Source organism: Chrysochloris asiatica, unplaced genomic scaffold (genome assembly GCF_000296735.1).
Source record: "Chrysochloris asiatica unplaced genomic scaffold, ChrAsi1.0 scaffold00087, whole genome shotgun sequence".
In the NCBI taxonomy this organism is placed as follows: domain Eukaryota; kingdom Metazoa; phylum Chordata; class Mammalia; order Afrosoricida; family Chrysochloridae; genus Chrysochloris; species Chrysochloris asiatica.
Genome location: NW_006408605.1, coordinates 10,479,806 through 10,499,876, shown reverse-complemented (window position 1 = coordinate 10,499,876; position 20,071 = coordinate 10,479,806). Strand labels below are relative to the sequence as shown.

Sequence of the window (20,071 nt, the reverse complement as noted above, 5' to 3'; positions counted from 1 at the left end):
TCTTGCACTTGCTGAAGACAGTTCATATACTCTTTTAAAATAGATAACATATTTTTCTATTTAAAAGGCATTTTGTTGTTGTTAAGTACCGTGACTCACAGTGACCCTGCACAGGGTTTCTGAGGCTGTAAATCTTTATGGGAGCAGAACGCTTCATCTTTCTCCCACAGAACAGCTGGTAGTTTCGAATTGCCGACATTGAGGTTGGCAGTCCGACTCGTAACCACTATGCTAAAAGAGCTCCTTAAAAGCACTTTAGGTATACTTAAAAATCACTAAAATGGCACATTTTGTTACATATATTTCACTACCATAATATTTACCAAAAAGATAAGACAAAGACAACGCAAAACAAAAAGGAGAAAAAGAAAATTATGAGTTCAATTTTGGACATGTTGACTTGCATTCTATGTAGATGATAAAAGAATAAAGTTGACTTATGTGTGCTGATACGGGAAGAATATCCAATGTATGTATCTTAAGTGACAAGCCTGTTGCAGAACTCTATATAGTTTAATTTTAATAAAAATACTAGTATGTCCATTGAAATAAATCTAAACCATAATATACTGTAAAATTCAAATGTGGTTTCCATTTCAAATTTATACACTTTTATAGTGTTTCAATATATTGCAATCTCATTTACATTTTTGACACCCCCCAAAAAATGAAGATTCGTTTTGCATGTGTAAAACTTTCTAACAGAAAAAGGCTTATTTTTGAGAGAGTTTTTCCTCTTTGTAAGCATAAAAGAGTTCCCTGACAATTTCCTACTTCTGTGAAAGAGAGCTTATAAGGACAGAAACTACAAAATGGGAAGGGTTTCTGGACTCGGAACCCTTTAAGAATTAGACAGTGACAAGTAACTTGGTCAGTCTTTCTGGCTTACCAATATTTTCCACCAGTCTAGTAAATCTGCTTGTCTCTGCTCTTTTTCATTTCTACTCAGAGAGGTGACCAAGGTCTTATCTAGCTGCCCTCAGTCCTGTTTCATTATTGTAGGTCCCCAGCAGACTGAGCATCCAACAGTTAGATCAAAGGTCAACAAATGTCCTGACTTCCTGGGTACCTGGTACCTTTGAACTAAGAAAAAACATGGTGAGGTCAGAGCAAGTGCTCAGTCCGATGCCGTAGGGCAGAGAACAGAGCAGGAAGACATGATAAGGGATAAATGAAGCCCAGAAGATCTTGTTCTGGGACAGTTGATGAATCATTCTTTCTCCTGCTGCCCCCCAAATCTTTTCATTAAAAGTGGTGGAGGCTTTTGTGTTGCCTTTGGAGAAAAGGGTGCTTTGTTGTTCAAGAGAGAGTACACCTATGACTTTCATACCTGTTGTGCCCTCTGTCAGAAGGTGCTATGGTGGCACAGTGGTTAAGCTCTTGGCTGCTAACTGAAAGATCGGTAGTTTGAACCAGCCAATTCATGGAGAAGGATGTGGTAGTGTGCTTCCATGAAGATAACAGCCTTGGGAACTCTATGGGGCAGTTAGTTCAACTCTGTCCTATAGAGAATTGGCTCAGTGACAATGGCTTTTTCTTACTGTTTTTGTTTTGTGCTCTCTCCATTTCATCTTGGCTAGCTTCTATTCATTCTTCAGATTTCAGATTATGGACCATTTCCTCTTAGAAGGCTTACTGAACTCCCACCACTCCACCCTCACTACCCTCTAAGAGGGAGTTAGACACCTTGCTTCTCCTACAGCCTGTGTTTCCCCCATCCAGCACTATTCCACTCTAACAGTTGCCTATTTGTCGGATTCAAACTTCCTGAGATTGTTGTTGTTGTTGTTAAGTGCCGTTGAGTTGATTCTGACCCATAGGAACTCTGTATAGGGTTTCCGAGGAGCAGATGGTGAGCTTGAACCACCGATCTTGCAGTTCAAACAACTTTGCAGTCTGGCATATTAACCCAGGACTCCTTCTGAGATGAGGGACGGTGATTATTTTACTTACCATTGTTTTCTCTAGTAATCACATGACTAAACCAAACCCAACCTGTTACCAGCCAGTAGATTCCAACTCACGGTGACTCCCTGTATTACAGAATAGAACTGTGCTCCACAGAATTTTCTTGACTATAAACTTTACGAACGCAGACCACCAGGCCTTTCTTCTGCAGTGCCACCGGGTAGGTTTGAACTACCAACCTTACAGTTAGCAGCTAGGTTCAAATTGTTTGTGCCACCCAGGGACATATGCACATGACAGGTACTTAAAAGATTTGATACATGGATGAACAAAAAAATGAAGGAGTGACAGAGAGGGCAAGTGAGAGAGCAGCCCTCCATTTGTTTGGAGTGTGAGTCTTTGCAGCCTAGGGGAGGAGTCTCTGGGGCAATAGAAAGGAACATCAGGCTCTCTTCTTCCTTCCTCTCCTACCCTTTTCCCCCCTCTTTTGTCATTGCCATCTCACCTCCCCAAGTTTCACATCCCCATGTGGTGTTAGCTTGTGCTCCCTCTACTGTCCAGACTTCAGAACTGCAGGGAACCAAGCCCAGGTACCCATTGTTTGTTTTATTCTTTCCTTTCTACAACGACGCTCACTCCAGGATTCATGAGGGATGGGAGTGTGAAGAGAAAACAAGCTGGTCTGCATACAGTGCTAGAAGTTTCCAGATCTGGTATCAGGAACACTTTCGTCACACCCTCACCTCATGCTCAGCTTCCTAGGGCCTCCACTCCCAGACTCCTACTTCAGCTAATTCACAGAGATGTTGATTTCTGGAGCCCTTGGATGATACATCAGGTCCAACTATAGAAGAGTAAGCCGAGGTGCGATGGAAATAGGAAAAAAAAAAAAGAGAGAGAGAGAGAGAGAAAAGAACCAAGAGTGACAGAGATACAAACCCACAGAGAGACAACATAGCTCAAGGCTGAGAAAGATACCCCACTAGAGTGTGTCCACAGCCCTTTTTCACCCCCATGGATTCATAGTAAACCAGGACCCCAGTTCTATGGACAAAGATTTTCCTCACTTCATTGGTTCACTTCTATCAATAAGGAGATAAGGGAGTTACTGTGTTGATCAGCTGTCCAAGCTTAATAGAAAGAGAATAGAACTACAGAGCAGCTCCTGGACTACTCCAGGTCCAAGAGAGCTCTCCCACCCTTCCCCCAGCCCCATCTCATCCCCTGAAACAGCCAAGTCTGGTGCTCACATCTTCGTTGTCACTGCCACTGAATGAGTGCTCTGGCTCCAGCCCCTTCTCAGGGATGCTCCGCTCCTCCTCTGGCATCAACTCATCCAGCCAAAGGAGTTCCTGTGGTGAGAAGACCCACTCCAGGACCTTTCGGACCCCCACTAGGCCCAGCAACTGCAAGAATAGAAACATAGCCCAGAGCTGTCAGCCACAATATCAGGAACATTAACAATATCTAAATGTACTGAGCTTGTATTATATGCTAAGCTTTGTACATTGTTTCACTTAATGCTAATACGGCCCTATGAATTAGATACAATTATTTTTTCCATTGTACAGAAAAGAAACAAGGAACCCAGAGAGATCCATTGTACAGAAAAGAAACAAGGAACCCAGAGAGATCAGTAACTTCCCAGATTGGAAGCACGTTGGTCCTACTGCAAAGCCCATGATTCGAACTAAGGTATCAGCATTACCTCTTCCAGGATCTCAGTGTCCTTCTGGGTTTTATATCTCTACCTTATGGAGGTTCAGACCAAAGATGTTGAGATGGAGGAAACTCAGGTATCCCATCTGTGGGCAGCCTTTGCCCATCTTTCTTTGCGCTATCATTCCCAACCAAGTAAAGCCAAGAAAAGTGAGAGAGGTGAAATACATTTTTCCTTTTGAAAAGGCCTTTCTAGGGTCAGAATCTCCCAGAATGCCCCAGGAAACCCATGTAGTTAGGATCCATTTCCCACTCCCACCCAAATCACCATGAGGGGGAATATGATGGCTGCAGGAGTAGACTTGATGATCCAAAGCAGACCCAGGCAGGCAAGCTGGATGGCTGTGAACAAGTGGACTCTGCTCAGAGGCACATACCGCAAGAGCAGCAGATCTGGCTGATGTTTCACAGGCATCAACAATAGCTGCACCCTCTTTGTGAACTAGGAACAAGAGAAGGAAGCAAACAGTGCACTCAGGTAGTAGAAGGTTGTCACTGTTAGTGAACCCCACCCAGAAGGCTCCCAAGCCCTTCTCCCCACCCAGTATGTGGCAGCAAAGTCTCAGGATAGGCAGGAAAGGAAAGAAGGAGCGGTATTGGCAAATGCAGCCAGGAGATACTGATGAAAAAAAGAAAAAAGAAAGCGAGAAAAGGAAGAGGACTTGGGCTGCCAGGTAATTTTAATGGGCTGGGCTTACCTGGATGCTTTTAAGTGCTGTCACCCCCATGTACAGGAAGATACCATAAAGCACAGGCATTGGGATGAACTGGTAGAAAAAAGTGGAGAGCTGACAAGGAGTTTGCATCTGTCAACCACCCAAATTCTCCAGCTTAGGCACCAACTCCATCTTTGCAGCAGCTAACATCTAAACCTGCCCAGACTTTTCCTTTCCTTTCACACTTGACATGCCTGATCCCACTGAATCCTTACAACACTCAGGTGAGACAAATTCTGTCTTCATTTTTATAGATGGGGAAAGTGAATTTCAGAGACAAATAATTTGCCCATCACCCGGCCTATCTCTCCAATCTTGTCTATTGCAGGTTCTTCTACTCTCTGTGCGCCCACTATGCTAGCCTCCTTTTGCCTTGCTATTTCCCTTTGCCTAAAATGCTCTTCTTCCAGGCCTCTCCATGGCCAGTTCCTTCTCATTATTCATGCTTTATCTCCTGACACCCAGAAAAGCCTTCCTTGACCACCCAACTTAAAGTAGTTCCCCACCCCCACACTCATCAGGCACTCTTAATCACTTCGCCCTCCTTTATTTTTCATAGAAACTATCACTGTCTAGAATTATCCTATTTTCTTGTTTTACTTGTTTTTAATCTGTCTCCTTTCACCAGACTGCAAGGATGGGAAAATGGTCTCTATTGATCACTACCATATTGTGCTCGGACTCCAGGTGTGGTGCTGTAGAATGAGCATTGGACTGCTAACTGCAAGGTCAGCAGTTCAAGCCCACCAGCTGCTCCTTGGAAACCCTATACAGGGTCACTATGAGTTGGAACTGACTCCACAGAACTTAACAACAACAGCAACATATTATGCTGAAGGATTGGTAGTTTGAACCCAACCTAGGAAAGTCAGTTTGATCCTCAAGATCAACAGTTCAAGCTTACCAGCCATTCCTTGGAAACCCTATACAGGGTCACTGTGGGTTGGTACTGACTAGACAACACTTTAACAACAAGAAGCGTGCCTTGGAAGACAGTTTTAGTGATCTGCTTCCAAAAGGGCACATCCTTGAAAAGTCTAAGGAGCAGTTCTATTCTGCACGCATGGAGTCAAAATCAACTGGATCACAACCAACAACAATAATAGCAAAAATATCCTCAGCGCCTGGAACAGTACTTGGTCTATGGTTTAGGCTCAGTAAATATCTGCTGAAGGAGAGTCACCTACTTAGTAAGTGGCTGATCCAGTCCATCTGGCTCTTTCTACTACTCCACTCTTACCCAGCCGCTGTGACCTTTCCTTCCCCTAACCTCATGTCATTTTGCCAGTGACTCCTGTCTGACATCTTCCACTGCTTTGCTGTCTCTGCTTGTTGAACACTTCTGCTGTTATTTGTTGCTTAATTGTTACCGATGTGTATGTTGTCTATGTGTGTGTGTGTGTTGGTTGTCCATGTGTATGTTGTTGGCAAGGACTTGGTTGCATATATTTGTTAGCACCCTCCTCCTCCCAACCTCCACTTCTCCCAGGTGCCTAGCAGAAGCTTGTACATGGCAGGTGTCCTCTAAACATCTGATGAGGGAGAAGAGAGGGGGGTTTGCCTCAGAGTTCTTCTGGCATGTGATACTCAGATTTTGAGGCTAAGGCTTGTTGGGAGCCTGAAACAAGGCTAATGCTTAGACTAGTGGTGGTGGTCCTGCTCCACTGGGAGAGACATCGACTGGGTAAAAGTTGAGTCTTCAGATAGATGTAAGTTCAAAACCTGGCTCTCTTGGTGGGCAAGTTTACTTAGCCTCCTTAGCCTTCAGTTTCCTTACTTGGGAAGTACATGTGAGGAGTAAATGAGATCATGTATGGAGAAAACTTAGCACAGTGCCTGGCACATAGTAAATGCCCAACCAATGTTAGTTCTTGATATATTTCTAATGCCCACTGCTCTGGTCATGACCTAACAAAGGTACCTTGAGCACGGGTGCCAGGAAGATGGAGACTCCTGTGAGGATGAACACCACCAGGCCCGTCAGCCTCTGCTCTCTGTGGGGGAGAGCCAGGGTGGGGATAGCCAGGGTCCCAGAGAGCCCCCAGGGCACCCAGGCCAGAGCCCTGGCCAGACAACATTACAGATAGTGACAACAGGGGACTAGAGGGAATCCCCCAGCAGTTTGCCTAGAAGGGAGAAGGCCTTAGCTTGGTGTGAAAAATTAGTGGAGAGGAGCAGGCGGGGCACTTCAACCCTCGAAGCTCAGGCTCATAGTTGCTTTTGTTTTTATTTTGACGGGAAATTAGCCGTTTTTACACTGCCATAAAGGCTCACATTTTATAATCTACAAAGTTAATTTCTAGTACTTTAGACAGTGAGATAACATTTCCATTGGTTACAGAATTGTCTGTAATGGGTTACTTTGTATTAGCAATGCTGTACTTCTACATCAAGAGATTATTAGGTGGCATCTCTCCCTCTACCTCAGTCCTGGCTGCTTCCGTCCTTAAATTGAGAATGCCCCTTTTGACACCCAGAGCCCCCAAAGCCAGACCCTAGATAGGAGGAGAAGAACGTTCTGACTCAATCATCTCAGAGCCCAGAACCCTCCCATTCACTTCACTGTTGTACTCATGGACAGTTAGAGAGATTCACCAGCTTAGAACTAAAGCTGCCAAATAATGCCTTGTACCCCAGCCTCCTGAATACCAGCCTCACCTAATGCCCAGGAAGTGAGGGGGCTCCCCAGGGGCACAAGCTTTGCTCTCCTTCCGAAGACTGTCCATGTGGGCCAGGGAGATGACAGTGGCTGAGACATACCAGGGTAGCCCAAGTGCTGAGGTAAGCAGCATCAACACAGCCACACAGAAGAGGTCCAAGTGGAAGCCAGCTCCCTTCTGCAGGTAATGGTGGAGACAATGAGAAGGAAGCTAGCCCAGGCCTAGGTACTCTGTTCTCTGTGGTGGGAGAGGGGGAACCAGATCCCACCCTGGAGCTTTTCTGCCCCTTGGTCTATAAGGGTCTAGGACCTTACCTGTAGTCTATACTCTGCGCGGTTGAGGATAACCGCTGTGATTTGCTGGTCCATGAAGATGAGGATAGAAAGCAGCAAAGCAGGCAGGGCTGCTGCCAAACTCAGCCACCAGGGATTGGCTTTAAAGGGGGACACCAGCCAGCCACGCCCAGACAGGGTGGGCTAAGGGGAAGAGAGTTTTCCATGAACAGGTTGGAGAGGGTCTCCCAACAGTGCTTCACCCACACACTCGAGCCCTGGAAATCTTCCACCTCTCCCAAGACATGATACTAAATGGGAACAGTGTATGCATGTGTCTATCTGTGTGTGCATATGTGTACATGGTTCATAGACTCCTAGTGCCCTAAAAGAGGGCAGAAGGAAGGGGGCTAACATAAGGATTGGGCTGGAATCAAGAGTTCAAGATCCCTCCTTCCTTGGAAAATAAGGAGGAGGCACCCTGACCACACTTTTGGGCATAGATACCTCCTCCCTGGGCACCACCATTCTCCCTCCCACCCCCATCTAGGGTGGGGCAACTCAGGCTCAGACCTGCCTTGATCTAGGGCAGAGACTGGGTTGGGTGTGTCTGCATCTGCTCTGATTATAAGCGTCAGTGTGGGGGTGGAGACCCAGTTGCTGCCTCAGGTTCAGAGGCCCTGAGCCTTCCCCATGCTCTCCTGGCCTGGGGGAAGCCAAGTCTATGAGTCAGTGCTAAGATGTGTCCTGCGCACTATCTGTGTGGGAAGAAAGCTCCGGCCAGAGCTTCATCTGGTCAGAGTAGATGATGGGGTTACCAAGTAGAGGGTGGGGAGTAGTGGAGCAGACACGGCCAAGCCAATGTTAAAAAGAGTCCATAACAACAGTGGTAATGGTGTGGCTGTGTGCAGTGGAGTCAGTTCCAACTCACAGGGAGCCCGTATAGGGTTTCCGAGATTGTAAATCTTTATAGGAGCTAAAAGCCACATCTTTGTCTCACAGAGCAGCTGTGACCTCATGGGAAGCGGCCCAACTCATAACTCACTATGCTACCAGGGCTTCCCAACAATAGTTGACATTTACTGAGGACTTGGTATGTGATAAGTGCTTCATACTACGATCTTCTGTAAACTTCAAAACCACTTGTGGGGCAGGCACTGCTGCTGCTGCTGTGTGCCGTGGAGTAGGTTCTGACTCATAGCGACCCTGTACTGGGTTTCCGAGGCTGTAAATCTTTACGGGAGCAGAACGCCTCATCTTTCTCCAGCAGAACAGCTGGTAGTTTCGAACTGCTGACCTTGCGGTTCGCAGCCCAATTCGTAACTACTATGGGGGCAGGTACTAGTGTTAGTTATTTCCATTTTATAGATGAAGACATTGAGGCTCAGAAATGTGGATGAACTTTTCTAAAATCATACAGCCAGGAAGTGGCAGAGCTGGAACTCAAACCCAGGGCCAGCTGACCAGACTCAGGCTCTTATCCTCTTACTTTAGGGTGTGTTCTGTGCGCACTGTGTGTCTGGCACAGCACCTCATTCAGTCTTCACAAAGACTATGAGACCAATCCTATTATTCCTGTGTTAGTGAGGAAACTGAGGTTTACAGGGGTAAGAAGAAGGACAGTATCTATGCATCTTCCTCAAGGGTCCTGCCAGCTGGCCCTATCTTCCCCTCTGCCCCTCACCCCCCAACTCCCAGCTCTCACCTTGAACTCTCTGGGCACCAGGAGCTTTGGCGTGGCTAGGCCCAGGAAGGCATCAAGGCCACAGCCCAGCAAGATGGCCAAAACTGAGGAGAAGTCACCAAGCACCTTGCGTACCTGGCCACACAATGGACATTCAACCAGAGTTGGGCTTACCCTTCTCTCCACATCCTTTTCTATTTGCAGAGAAGGCTCCAGGTGATGAGCCTGGCCTCCCCCACAGAAAAAGAGAAAACACTCACCACCGAGGGGAAGAAGCGGCTGTTCTTGATATGCTTGAGGGCCGTGGCAAAGAGGAAAGAGGTAAGGAAGAGGAGGAGGGAGAAGAAGGCGATGTCTGGGACTGTATGACAGTCAGGGCCACGAGGGTGGCCTCCCCGCTGGACACACTCCGGTGGGGGCAGCAATGACACATTGATCAGACCTAGGTCCTACATGGAGAGGTGGTCAGGATGGTCATGGCACTCGAACAAACATCCTTCTCACCTGGGACACAGCTGATGGGGAAGGGAACCCACTGAGATGCCAGGAGCCCATGGTTGGAAGCCTCCAACTCTAAGAAATGACTGAGCCTTAGTGAAATCTGAGGGGTTTCCTAGCCTATAGGAAATCTTTTCCTCCACCCTTCCTAAACTCTTACCATACTTAAGATGTCACCGATGTCTTTTGACCTTGTCTTTGTCCATTGAGATTCATTTCCTGTTAGTAGAGAAGAATTCAGGTATATGTCCCCTGCCCTTGGATCCTTCTCCAACTCCACAGAGCCTATTTTGAGAGGACCAGATGAATCAAAGAACCAGGGAGTTCTTGACTATAACTCTTCTGTATGCAAATTCTGTTGCTACCAAGTCTGTGCTTCTCAGGACATACCCTTGTTTCCTCCCCCACTCAACTCCTCTACCTATTTCAATGCCTGGTAGGCAGCACAGGATCTAGCAGAGTAGATGCTCAGTAAATGTTGGTGAATGGATGTGCATACTGACTTATTAGATTTACGAATTTATGTGTTTCCCCCAGAGCCAGAAATGGTCTTGTTCTTTCCTAGCACAGGGCCTGGTACATGTTACAGGGAACACTTCTTCCCCAGTCCTGTTGTTTCAAGTGTAATACTCCAAACCTCTCTGGGAGAAACAGCTGGTGTCCCTGGCCCAGATCCTTCCTCGCCCCTTTCTTGGGAAGCTGTCTCTATCCAATACTGCCATGATTGAGTAGGTATTGGTTGATTCCAATTCATAACATCCCTATAGGACAGAGTAGAGCTGCCCCATAGGATTTCTAAGGCTGTAATCTTTATGGAAGCAAGTTGCCACATTTTTCGCCCACAGAGCGACTAGTGGGTTCAAACCACTGACCTTTCAGTTCGTAGCCAAGCACTTAACCATTGCACCAGTAGTGCTCCTGACTGGGTGGGCATTGCTGTTGTTAAGTACCGTCTAGTCAGTTCCTACTCGTGCGACCCTGTATAAGGTGTCTCAGGAGTGACTGGTAGGTTTGAACTGCCTACCAGTGCAGGTCGATCTAATATTGGTTTCATCATTAGGAAGCTCATTCACTCATGTTCTTCTCCAGCGTTGTCTGCTACTCTGTTGTCTCAGTTCTCAACTGATTTAGAACCTCAGTGGGAAAGAATGCTGCTGGTTATTGGGTCCCCTCAAAGCTCCAGTAAGTACTCTACATTCCCTCAAATGTAACCAGAAATGGAAATTGAGGAGATGATTCTCTTCCCTCCTGTACTTTCTACCCCCGGCCAATCTCCCTTACCCACCTTCTGGGTCTCGGAACTCACAGAGACAACCATAGACAGTGGACCCTGCTATGGCAGGGCTAGGTCTCTGGATAGGATAGGCATGGGCCAAGTTCAGCATTTTGTCCATGGCATCGTAGATGAAGATGAGGCTGATGAGAGCACAGAAGCCTTCCTCGGTGAATCGGGTGAAGTAACGCACCAGCACACTAGCCTCTGTGGCCACCAGCACCAGGCAAAAGGTAGCAACCCAGATACCCACCCACAGCCGGAAGGGCAGGTAGTCCAGGCTGTGATCTCTGAGGGGTATGAGATAGGCAGGGCTCAGCAGAGCTGTTCTGCTCCCACCTAACCCAGGTTAGGTGCCCCTCAAGCCAGATAGTTCCTACTCTCCCCCATTGACACAGCCAGAACCAGGTCTAGGGTGTGACTGATGAGGGTCTGATGAGGTGGGGCAGCTCTCCTACCTGCTGAAGGAGTAGAGCAGGCGCTCAAAGATCAGCACTGGCCCGGTGCTGCTGAGGATGGTTAGGGGTTGGCCTGCCAGCAGGCAGAAGGTAGCTCCAGCCACTGATGTGCCTAGAAAACTTTCCAGCACCCCCTGGATGCCAGCAAGGGCTCAGTCCAGCCCAAGCTTCTGGAGACCCTCCCCATCCCACAGATAGTTCCAAGGAATGAAGGGCAGGGGCTGGGCGCCACAGCTTGTACACCATAGGCAGCTCTACCTACCTGGGCACCATCGGTCGCATCTCCCAGCAGCCCCCCAAAAGTGATGGCATTGGTGATGGTGGCCATGTAAATGTAGAGCACAGCCGAAAAGCACTGGAGGTGCAGGGCGTCCAAGAAATCGCTGGGGTACCATGAGGCCTTGCGGCGTACATCCTGGATAAGACCCCCAAACAGCCTCCCGCCAGTGGGTCCTCAGTGATCCAGTTCCATTGCCCCACACCCCTATCTACTTTCATTTTATCCCATAACCCACTATGATTGCTCCTCCACCCCACCCCACCCCATCCCCACTCAGGAACTCAACCCTTACCCTTACCCCAGCTCGCCTCACCTGCCAGTCCGCTGTAATTCCGGGTTGGCCGCGTGTGACCCATGGCCATTCCTGCCCTCAGCTGGGGCCCCACGTGGGACGGAGGTGTCCTTGACTTCACGCATTTGTGAAAGAGATCTGGGCAGAATTTGAGGTGAGTAGTTCACATATGGGCGTCAGAGTTCGTGACGCCCTGCCCCCTGGTGGTTGCTCGTGTCTCTGCCGAGGAGGCCAGTCGCTCTGACTGATGAGACATGGCCTTCCAAGAAGTCTGGGTCAGACTGGGCCCTTTTTACAGATGGAAAAGCTAGGCTGCAGTAGGGTGAGGCACTCTTTCAAGATCTCCAGCGAGAGAGCAGGATACAGAATTAGGACAGTCTGAGACCTCTGCCCCTCCCCAATAGTAGAACTATACCCAGAAATTGTAGAGAAGATCTGCATTGGATGATGGCCCCGAGTACCTTTTCTGCTGAGAGGGCAGACATTTGGGCGGTGGAATCCTGGCTGTCGGATCCCACCGACCTGGAGGGAGCACTGTCACCTCCTCTAGGAAGGCCTCCAGGGCTGCCAGAAGGTCATGGTGGCTTCTGGCCCGGCGAGCGGACCACTGGAATTGCTGACGAAAGGGCCACAGAATAGGCATAAGTGCTGATCTGGACACTGACAGGTAGTTTCACAGTATCTTGTGTGGCACTGTTGGGTAAGCACTGGACTGCTAACCTCAAGGTTGATGGTTCACTCACCCACCACTCCTCAGAAACCCTATACAGGGTCACCTTGAGTTGTAACTGACTCGATGTCACTTAACAGCAACAAAACAAGACAAAAGTCACATAGGCAAACAAGTTACTCAAGCATTCATTCATGCTTGCATTTATTCACTCATTCCTTCAATGAGTCAAGTGTCTCCTGTGTGTCAGTATATAATGGGCTATAGTGGTGATGAAGCAAACCTCAGTCCTCAAGCACACACACATAAAGCTGCAGCAGCCTCTTGGCTGTACTCAGTCACCCAGACAGAAGGTACCACACAGGCTCACTCACACATGCCTGCTCAGCTCACCGGGTCACTGAGGAGGACGGAGGCTGCCCGGCCCATCTCATGGTAGCCTCTTCCCTGCATTGGGGGGCCAAGCAGGAGGCAGAAAAACCTGAGGAAGGAACCAGGCCCCAGAGAGGGTTAAAGCTGACCTCCCTATCCAGCCCCCATACATATGTTCATGTGCACCTACTCTTCAGCCCAGACCATTGTACCCCCTCCACCACCACCACCACCACCACCATACAGACCTCTGAGCACCATCCCCTACAACCCTCAGAGAACCACACCTCCTCCCTGGTAAAAGTCCTTCTTCTAGGTCTCAGGATCCCTGCCCTTCACTCACCGGCTGGGGATTGGCACCTCCGTTAGGAGCCCCAGCACCACTGGATCCTGAAGTCGCACAAAGGCCCCCAGCGGTTGTGCCAGGGACCCCAGCTCTCCAGCCAGTACAACCCCTGCCTCAGCTTCTGGAGGCAGCTTCTGTCTCAGGGGGTTCTGATGCTGAATGGGGGTTCAGGAAGACATAAGATGAGAGTTTATTTGAGGATGGAGACATTGGCAAGATCTCTTGGCTGATGAATGGTCAAATGGAGGGTTTGCTGTTGTGAAGTGCTGTTGAGTCAGTTCCGACTCATAGAGACCCTGTATAGGGTTTCTGAGGAGTGGCTGGTGAGCCTGAACCACCACCCTTGCAGTTCAAACCAACCTTGCAGTCCACCGCATTAACCCACAGTGCCATACCAGGACTATGTTCATCTCTGACCCATCTCCCAGCTGTGCCCAAGGATGGGACACAAACCTGTTCCTTCAGGGGGCATTCCTCATCATGAGAAGCCTCTCTTGCCAGGGCAGACCCTACAAGACAGGATTATGCAGTGATTAATTAAGATTAAGTGGTTATGAATTGGGCTGCTTATCTCACGGTCAGCAGTTTGAAACTACCAGCTGTTCCACGGGGGTAAGATAAGGCTTTCTGCTTCCATAAAGATTTACAGCCTCAGAAACTCCGTACAGGGTCACTATGAGTCAGAACTGACTCCACGGCACATAACAACAACAACAATTAAGAGTAAAACTATGCAGGTGAACCCACCAGGTCTTCCTGACCAATTTTGCCATGGGTAAGCTGTGTGACTTAGACACACTCTTCCTCTCTCTGGACCTCAGTTTTCTTCTCTCTAAAATGGGCAAAGTAGTGGTACTACCTTACTGGGTCACTGTATAGATTAAATGCGATGTTGTGTATAAAGTTCCTGGCATAGTGCCTAGCCAAGTATAACCTTTTTACAGAGCCAGACCCTCCATTCTTCTTCCAATACTATTACTACTGACTATTCCTTGTGCATGAGTCCTGGGCTGAGATCTGAGAGAGTCTAGGCCACAGCTGGTCTAGGAAAGTGCAGGGGAAACCTGGAGCCCTTCCACCCCAGGGAGGAGCCTCTCACCCCAGCAAGGCCTGATGCCTGTGGACTGGATGTGGTGTTGGGGTCTCTGCATCAGCAAAGCCTGCAGCTGCCCTCTCAGCTCTGGGCTCAGCAACTCCACTCCGGTCACCTGTTCTGGGGAACAGATGTGAGGCTCAAATCCCTTCCTGAGGGCTTCCTGCCTCCACAACCCCCGCTTCCCATCTGCCCCCTTCCCTCTGGGAGTCCCAGGGAATGCAGAGGCCAATGAATTTGCTCCTCCACTCAGCTTTTTTGTTTCTACCCTGTGACAGAGATGGACAATCCAAAGGGTGGGATGGGATGGGCTCTGGAAAATTTCAAGACTTTTGAGACGTGACCTGGTTGCCCAGGCCCTTACTGAAAAAGTTTCCTTCCATACCTACAAGTTCCAGGAGGCTCTGGGCTGGACAATCCAGCAGTACATGGCCCTCGGCCAGCAGGCTTCGGAGCTTGTAGAGGCTGGGCAGTGCCAGTGTAGGCACATGGGGCGTGCTCCACCGGCCCGCACCCACCTCTAGTTTCTCCTCAAACAGCACCCACCTGTGGGGGGTTGTACAGTGCTATTGGGGGTACCTCTCCCAGGCCCAGGAAGGGGGAGGCCGGGGAACTTCGATAGAGAAGGTAGAGCAATGGGGGAGAACTGGGCCCAGTGTCACAGATTGTCCCCCCATGGAGGTAGTCTCCCCTCATCTTGGATCTTGGAAAACTCAGAACTAGACTGTAAAGAAGGTTAGGTAGGTATCATGAAGGGTGAGGCCAGGGAGACATCCCAAATGTGGGTGGAAGAAGCCCACAAGAGGAGCTGGGGATCATGAAAGAGGCCCTGCTAGGTAAAAGACAAACTCCACTCACAAATCTGGCCTGGATCCTACTCACCTGCTTGTCTCCCTCCACTCCAGAGCCTCAGGCCAGCCCAGGAGTTCGTTGAGCTGAATGAAGAGCAGGGGGTCTTTGGACACCCCCAGTTCCCTGCTGCCTGTGTCTGACAGACCATCAGGACTGGGGCCAGTGCCAAGGCCACTATCCAGATGTCCTGCAGGAACAGTTTCAGAAAGACTGGGGGCTTCAAACTCCTCCTGGCTTGGCAACTTCATCTTGGTAAGGTTTGTACAGAATCTTGGGATTGGGGCAAATTGATGTCAGGATTCTGATGCCAGGGACCTTCTGTTTGGCTGTATTTATAATGTACCTCTCACTAAACAACAGCACAAACACAGCAAGGTCTGCTGTCTCTAGAGCAGACCCGGTCACTTCCAGCTCCTCACTGCCTACTACTCCTCATGCTTCTCCACCCCTGAGTATTTATAAGTCAGCCTTGCCTTTCCCAGGTTCTCTAGAAATGTTCAACCTAAGGCCAAGGTATGTGTTTGTATTTCCTGTGGGATTCGGTCTGACCCCACTGTGTTGTGTGTAAATAGGAGTAAATGGCTGGCCTGGATTTGAGGGCTGATTATGCTGCCTCCTACCTTGTATCATATACAAACAACAAACATACAGGACTGTTTTGGGTATCACCAACACAGCTTGGGGTCACAGACACACTCACTTGGACAAATTGTTGTTGTTGTTGTTAAGTGCCGTTGAGTTGGTTCTGAGTCATAGGGTCCCTGTATAGAGTTTCTGAGGAGTGTCTGGTGAGTTTGAACCGCCGGCCTTGCAGTTCAAACCAGAAGGTTCCAATAAAGAACCAGATCTATGGAAGCCAAGTGTAGTAAGGGAGACAGCGGCGATGGAAAACGGATACTGTTCATAGTGAGCATAATTCCTGAGTCATAAATTCCTATGTCCAACAACACCTGATAACTCCCAATTTAGTGGTGCCCCTGGGGTCTGCTCCTCTAACTCAGCCCCCCAATGAAGACAGAGGAGCCAACTAGAGGTTGTATGTGAAGGGTTCCTGAGTTAAATGAGCAAGCAAAGGGGAATGTGGTCTATTAGCAAATCCTGGTGACTTTACTTTCAACACATACCTAGAATCCAATCATATTTCCCCATCTCTAGCACTATGACTTTGGACAGTGAATAAGGAAGATCGTAGAAGAATTGTTTCCTTTGAATTGTGGTGTTGGAGGAGAATACTAAAAGTGCCATGGACTGCCAAAAGAACCAATAGATCTGTTTTGGAAGAAGTGCAGCCAGAGTGCTCTCTGGAGGCCAAGATGGCTAAACTTCATCTCTCATACTTTGGACATATTGTCAGGAGGGAACAGTCGCTGGAGAAGGATGTCATGCTGGGTAAGATGGAGGGTCAGAGAAAAAGAGGAAGACCCCCAACGAGATGGATCAGCCAGGTGGCATCACTGATGGTATCAAGTGCGACAGCGGTAGTGAGGTTGGCCCAGGATCGGACATTGTTTTGTTCTGCTGTGCATGGGGTCGCTATGAGTCGGTTCTGACTCGATGGCACCTGACAACAACAACAACAGCACTATGACTTAAGGAGCTCTGGTAGCGTAGCGGTTACTAATTGGGCTGCGAACCACAAGGTCAGCAGTTTGAAACTATCAGCCGCTCCGCGGGAGAAAGATGAGGCTTTCTGCTCCTGTAAAGATTTACAGCCTCGGAAACCCTGTACAAGGTTGCCATGAGTTGGAATCAACTCCACGGCACATAACCACCACCACCAGCAGCACTATGACTTAGAATACTTACTGATGGAGATTTTCAAAGACCACAGTCTACGGTATAGGTTGCACCTCAATATAAAGAAAACAAAAGTCCTCACAACTGGACCAATAAATAACATCAAGATAAATGGCGAAAAGATCGCCATTGTCAGGGACTTCATTTTGCTCGGATCAACTATTAAAAGTCATGGAAGCAGCAGTCAATAAATCAAACAACATATTGCATTAGGCAAATCTGCTGCACAAGACCCCTTTAATGTGTTTTGAGAACTAAGGTACCCTAATCCAAGCCAGGGTATTTTCAGTAACCTCATATTCATGTGACAGTTGTACAGTGAGTAAGGAAGACCATAGAAGAATTGATGCACTTGAGTTATGGTGTTGGAGGAGAATATTAAAAGTACCATGGACTGCCAAAAGAGCAAACCAATCTGTGTTGGAAGGACTGGATGGCTAGACTTCCTCTCTCATGCTTCTGATATATTATCAAGAGGGACCAGTCCCTGGAGAAGGACATCCTGCTTGGTGAAGTGGAGGGTCAGCAAAAAAGAGGAAGATGACTCCCAACGCAATGGATTGGCACAGTGGCAGAAGCAATGGGTTCAGTTGTAGCAATGACTGTGAGGTTGGTGTAGGACTGGGCAGTGTTTCGTTCTGTTGTGCATAAGGTCACTATGAGTTGGTCTTGACTTAATTGCACTTAATAACACCACTGACAAAACAGCACTACTACCTTGATCCAAGTTGCCATCATTTGTCACCGGAGTTATTTCACTAGCCCTCTAGTGTCTGCAATAATCTCCTTGCTTCAACTCTTTCTGCCTTCCCTCAAAGTCCAGTCTTCACACAGCAGCCTAAGGAGTTCTTTTAATTGGCAATCGAGCCACATTACTCTTCTGTTCAGAACTCATTAAATACAGTAACATTAAGTCTAGAATCAGGTCCCTAGTTGATACAAATGGTTTGCACTTGATTGCTAACCGGAAGGTTGGTGGTTTGAACCTATCCAACGGCACCAGGAAAGAAAGGTCTGACAATCTGCTTCCATTAAGATTAAATTCCATTATTGCTATGGAGCAATTCTAGTTTGCAACACAAGGGGTTGCCATGAGTTGGAACCCATTTAAGTAAACTAACAACAACTAGAAAAAATGTATCTTATCCTACAGAATCCAGTCTGGCCCAGCTCACCTGTCTGATCTCATGCTATTTTCCCTTTCAAGTTCCTGCCAGAAGGTCTTTGCAGTAGCCTTTTCTTCAACAGAGAATGCTTTTGCTCCTTGCCCCAAATCCTTTCATGACTGACCCTGTCACCCAGGTCTCCTTTCAAGGAAAACTTCCTTCTCCATTCTTCCCTGTGTTTCTCCTGTGAGTCACTCTCTGTCACATTTCTCTGTTTTATTTTCTTCCTAGTTACTCTGATATACATGGGGTTGCCAAGTCCAATGTGAAGGCAACTAACAACAGCCATTGTCACTACTAGTAACTACCTCATTTATTTGTTTCTCCTTTATTGCTTGCCCCTACACTCACACACACAGACATGTACTGCCTACAGAGCAGGTATCTTATCTATCTTCTTCAGCACCTGGCACTTAGTGGCCCTCAATAAATACTTGTTCCATGAGCACACAAAAGTGGTGTAGGGCGGGGGTGGGAAACTGCACTTCTCCTGGAAGCCACAAGAGGGTGCTCCTCTCCGAGAACAGGATCGCTGAGGCCACTCCCTTGTACAAAGCGTCGGAATTTATACAGAAGCGGACCTGCCAAGGCTCCAAGATGGCGAGATGTCAGGAACAGTGTGCTTGGTTCTCTTCCTTGCCCACCAGTGATTAGCCTGGTGAGGTGAAGGGGCACAATAGGAGGGTGGGGAAGGGAGGAACAATCATGCTAATCTGATGTGGGCCAAACCCCTACTAGATACCAAGGACCTGAGAGGTGGGACCCTGTCAGCCTTTCCGGTGGTGTAGACTTAGACTTACTTCAAGTCCATGGAGGCCCCAAGGCAGGCATTAGAGGACTGAGTGTTTACACCTTGTATTACTCGTTTGGAAGGGAGTGCTTGCTGTCTGAGTGGGAAGATGGTTTCAGTTCCAGGATGAAAACCTACTGACATGGGGCCTGAGAGGGTAGTTAACCTCATGACCAGCATTTCCGTCTCAAAAATGAGCCTCAACCTTAAGAGGAAATGAAGCCAGGGAGACTGGGAGCACTGGCTTAGTGTGCACTCCCTACCCAAAATCAAAACATCTTCCCTTCCAGGCTCTGTAATCCCAGCTATCCTGGCTTCCAGGGTTGCCTGCAATAAAAGGCTACCATGCCTCCACTCAGACAGCTCTGCTAGCGTAGTGATTACGAATCAGGCTGCGAACCGCAAAGTCAACAGTTCGAAACTACCAGCTGTTCCGCGGGAGAAAGATGAAGCTTTCTGCTCCCGTAAAGATTTACAGCCTCGGAAACCCTGTACAGGGTCGCTATGGGTTGGAATCGACTCCACGGCACTTAACAACAACAATGCCTCCACCTCCCACCCCCACACACCCTCCACACACACACATCTACCGCTCTACTACACACACTTCCATTTCCTGAGCTGGGCAGGTTGGTAAGGCACAAGAATGGGAATGTCAGTCCCCCACCGGCATCAACCACCTCCCAGACAGGGCCTAGTGGAGGTGTGTTGTGTGGGTCATCAGCCCAGGTGTGAGCACTAGAAAAAACCCTGGTCTGACCAGCCAAAGACTAGGCTGTCATTCGGGCTTAGTCACAAATTTATTAAAGTATTCTTGGGCAATGCTCCTTTCCCCCACTGAGCTGGTTTTCTTACCTGTAAATTGAGTGAGTTGGGGTAAATGATTTGCAAGGTCCAGGAAAGACTTATACACTGCATTGAGCTGGAGCCAGAAGGGGAAGGAGTGGCCAGGTCAGGAATATTAGGATGTCTGGCTTGGTCTCCCTTTCTAGCAATTGGGGAAGAGATTTATCTTAGTGGAACCCGAGTACTCTTATGTACAAAATGGGAATAATAAAAGTGACAACTTTACAAGTTTCATACATGAGATAATGCATATAAAGTAATACTGGTACATGTTGTTGTTGTTAAGTGCCAAACTTGCTGTTCAAACTGACCTTGATGTCAAGTGTTTATCCTATGGTGCCACACCAGGACTCTAAAAATGACCATAAGGGTAAAAAAA

General features: G+C 48.1%; 1 protein-coding gene across 3 annotated transcripts; it reads right to left on the bottom strand.

Moving 5' to 3' along the window:
- Positions 1 to 2,698: 2,698 nt before the first annotated feature.
- Positions 2,699 to 15,341, bottom strand: SLC4A9 (solute carrier family 4, sodium bicarbonate cotransporter, member 9). 3 transcript variants are annotated; one of them, XM_006866147.1, is made up of 21 exons: positions 15,124 to 15,341; positions 14,627 to 14,787; positions 14,248 to 14,361; positions 13,602 to 13,657; positions 13,146 to 13,303; positions 12,824 to 12,911; positions 12,222 to 12,376; positions 11,782 to 11,898; positions 11,451 to 11,625; positions 11,189 to 11,322; positions 10,743 to 11,020; positions 9,618 to 9,676; positions 9,220 to 9,408; positions 8,981 to 9,094; positions 7,318 to 7,479; positions 7,002 to 7,180; positions 6,265 to 6,337; positions 4,326 to 4,394; positions 3,896 to 4,069; positions 3,159 to 3,314; positions 2,699 to 2,752 (listed from the first exon to the last, which is right to left on the bottom strand). In XM_006866147.1, the coding sequence occupies exons 1-21, from the start codon at positions 15,339 to 15,341 to the stop codon at positions 2,699 to 2,701; spliced, it is 2,883 nt and encodes a 960-aa protein (XP_006866209.1). The 3 variants fall into 3 exon arrangements, with proteins under 3 accessions (XP_006866209.1, XP_006866210.1, XP_006866211.1); XM_006866148.1 differs by having other exon boundaries at positions 11,451 to 11,596; positions 11,786 to 11,898; XM_006866149.1 differs by lacking the exon at positions 9,220 to 9,408.
- Positions 15,342 to 20,071: the final 4,730 nt, after the last annotated feature.

Coding starts and splice junctions, on each gene's coding strand:
- SLC4A9 (XM_006866147.1), bottom strand. CDS start 15,341: ATGAAGTTGCCAAGCCAGGAGGAGTTTGAAGCCCCCAGTCTTTCTGAA. Junction 9,677..10,742: donor TGAGTTCCGAGACCCAGAAG/GTGGGTAAGGGA, acceptor CTCTACTAACAG/GAAATGAATCTCAATGGACA. Junction 7,480..8,980: donor TGGTGCCCAGAGAGTTCAAG/GTGAGAGCTGGG, acceptor TCTTCCCCTTAG/CCCACCCTGTCTGGGCGTGG.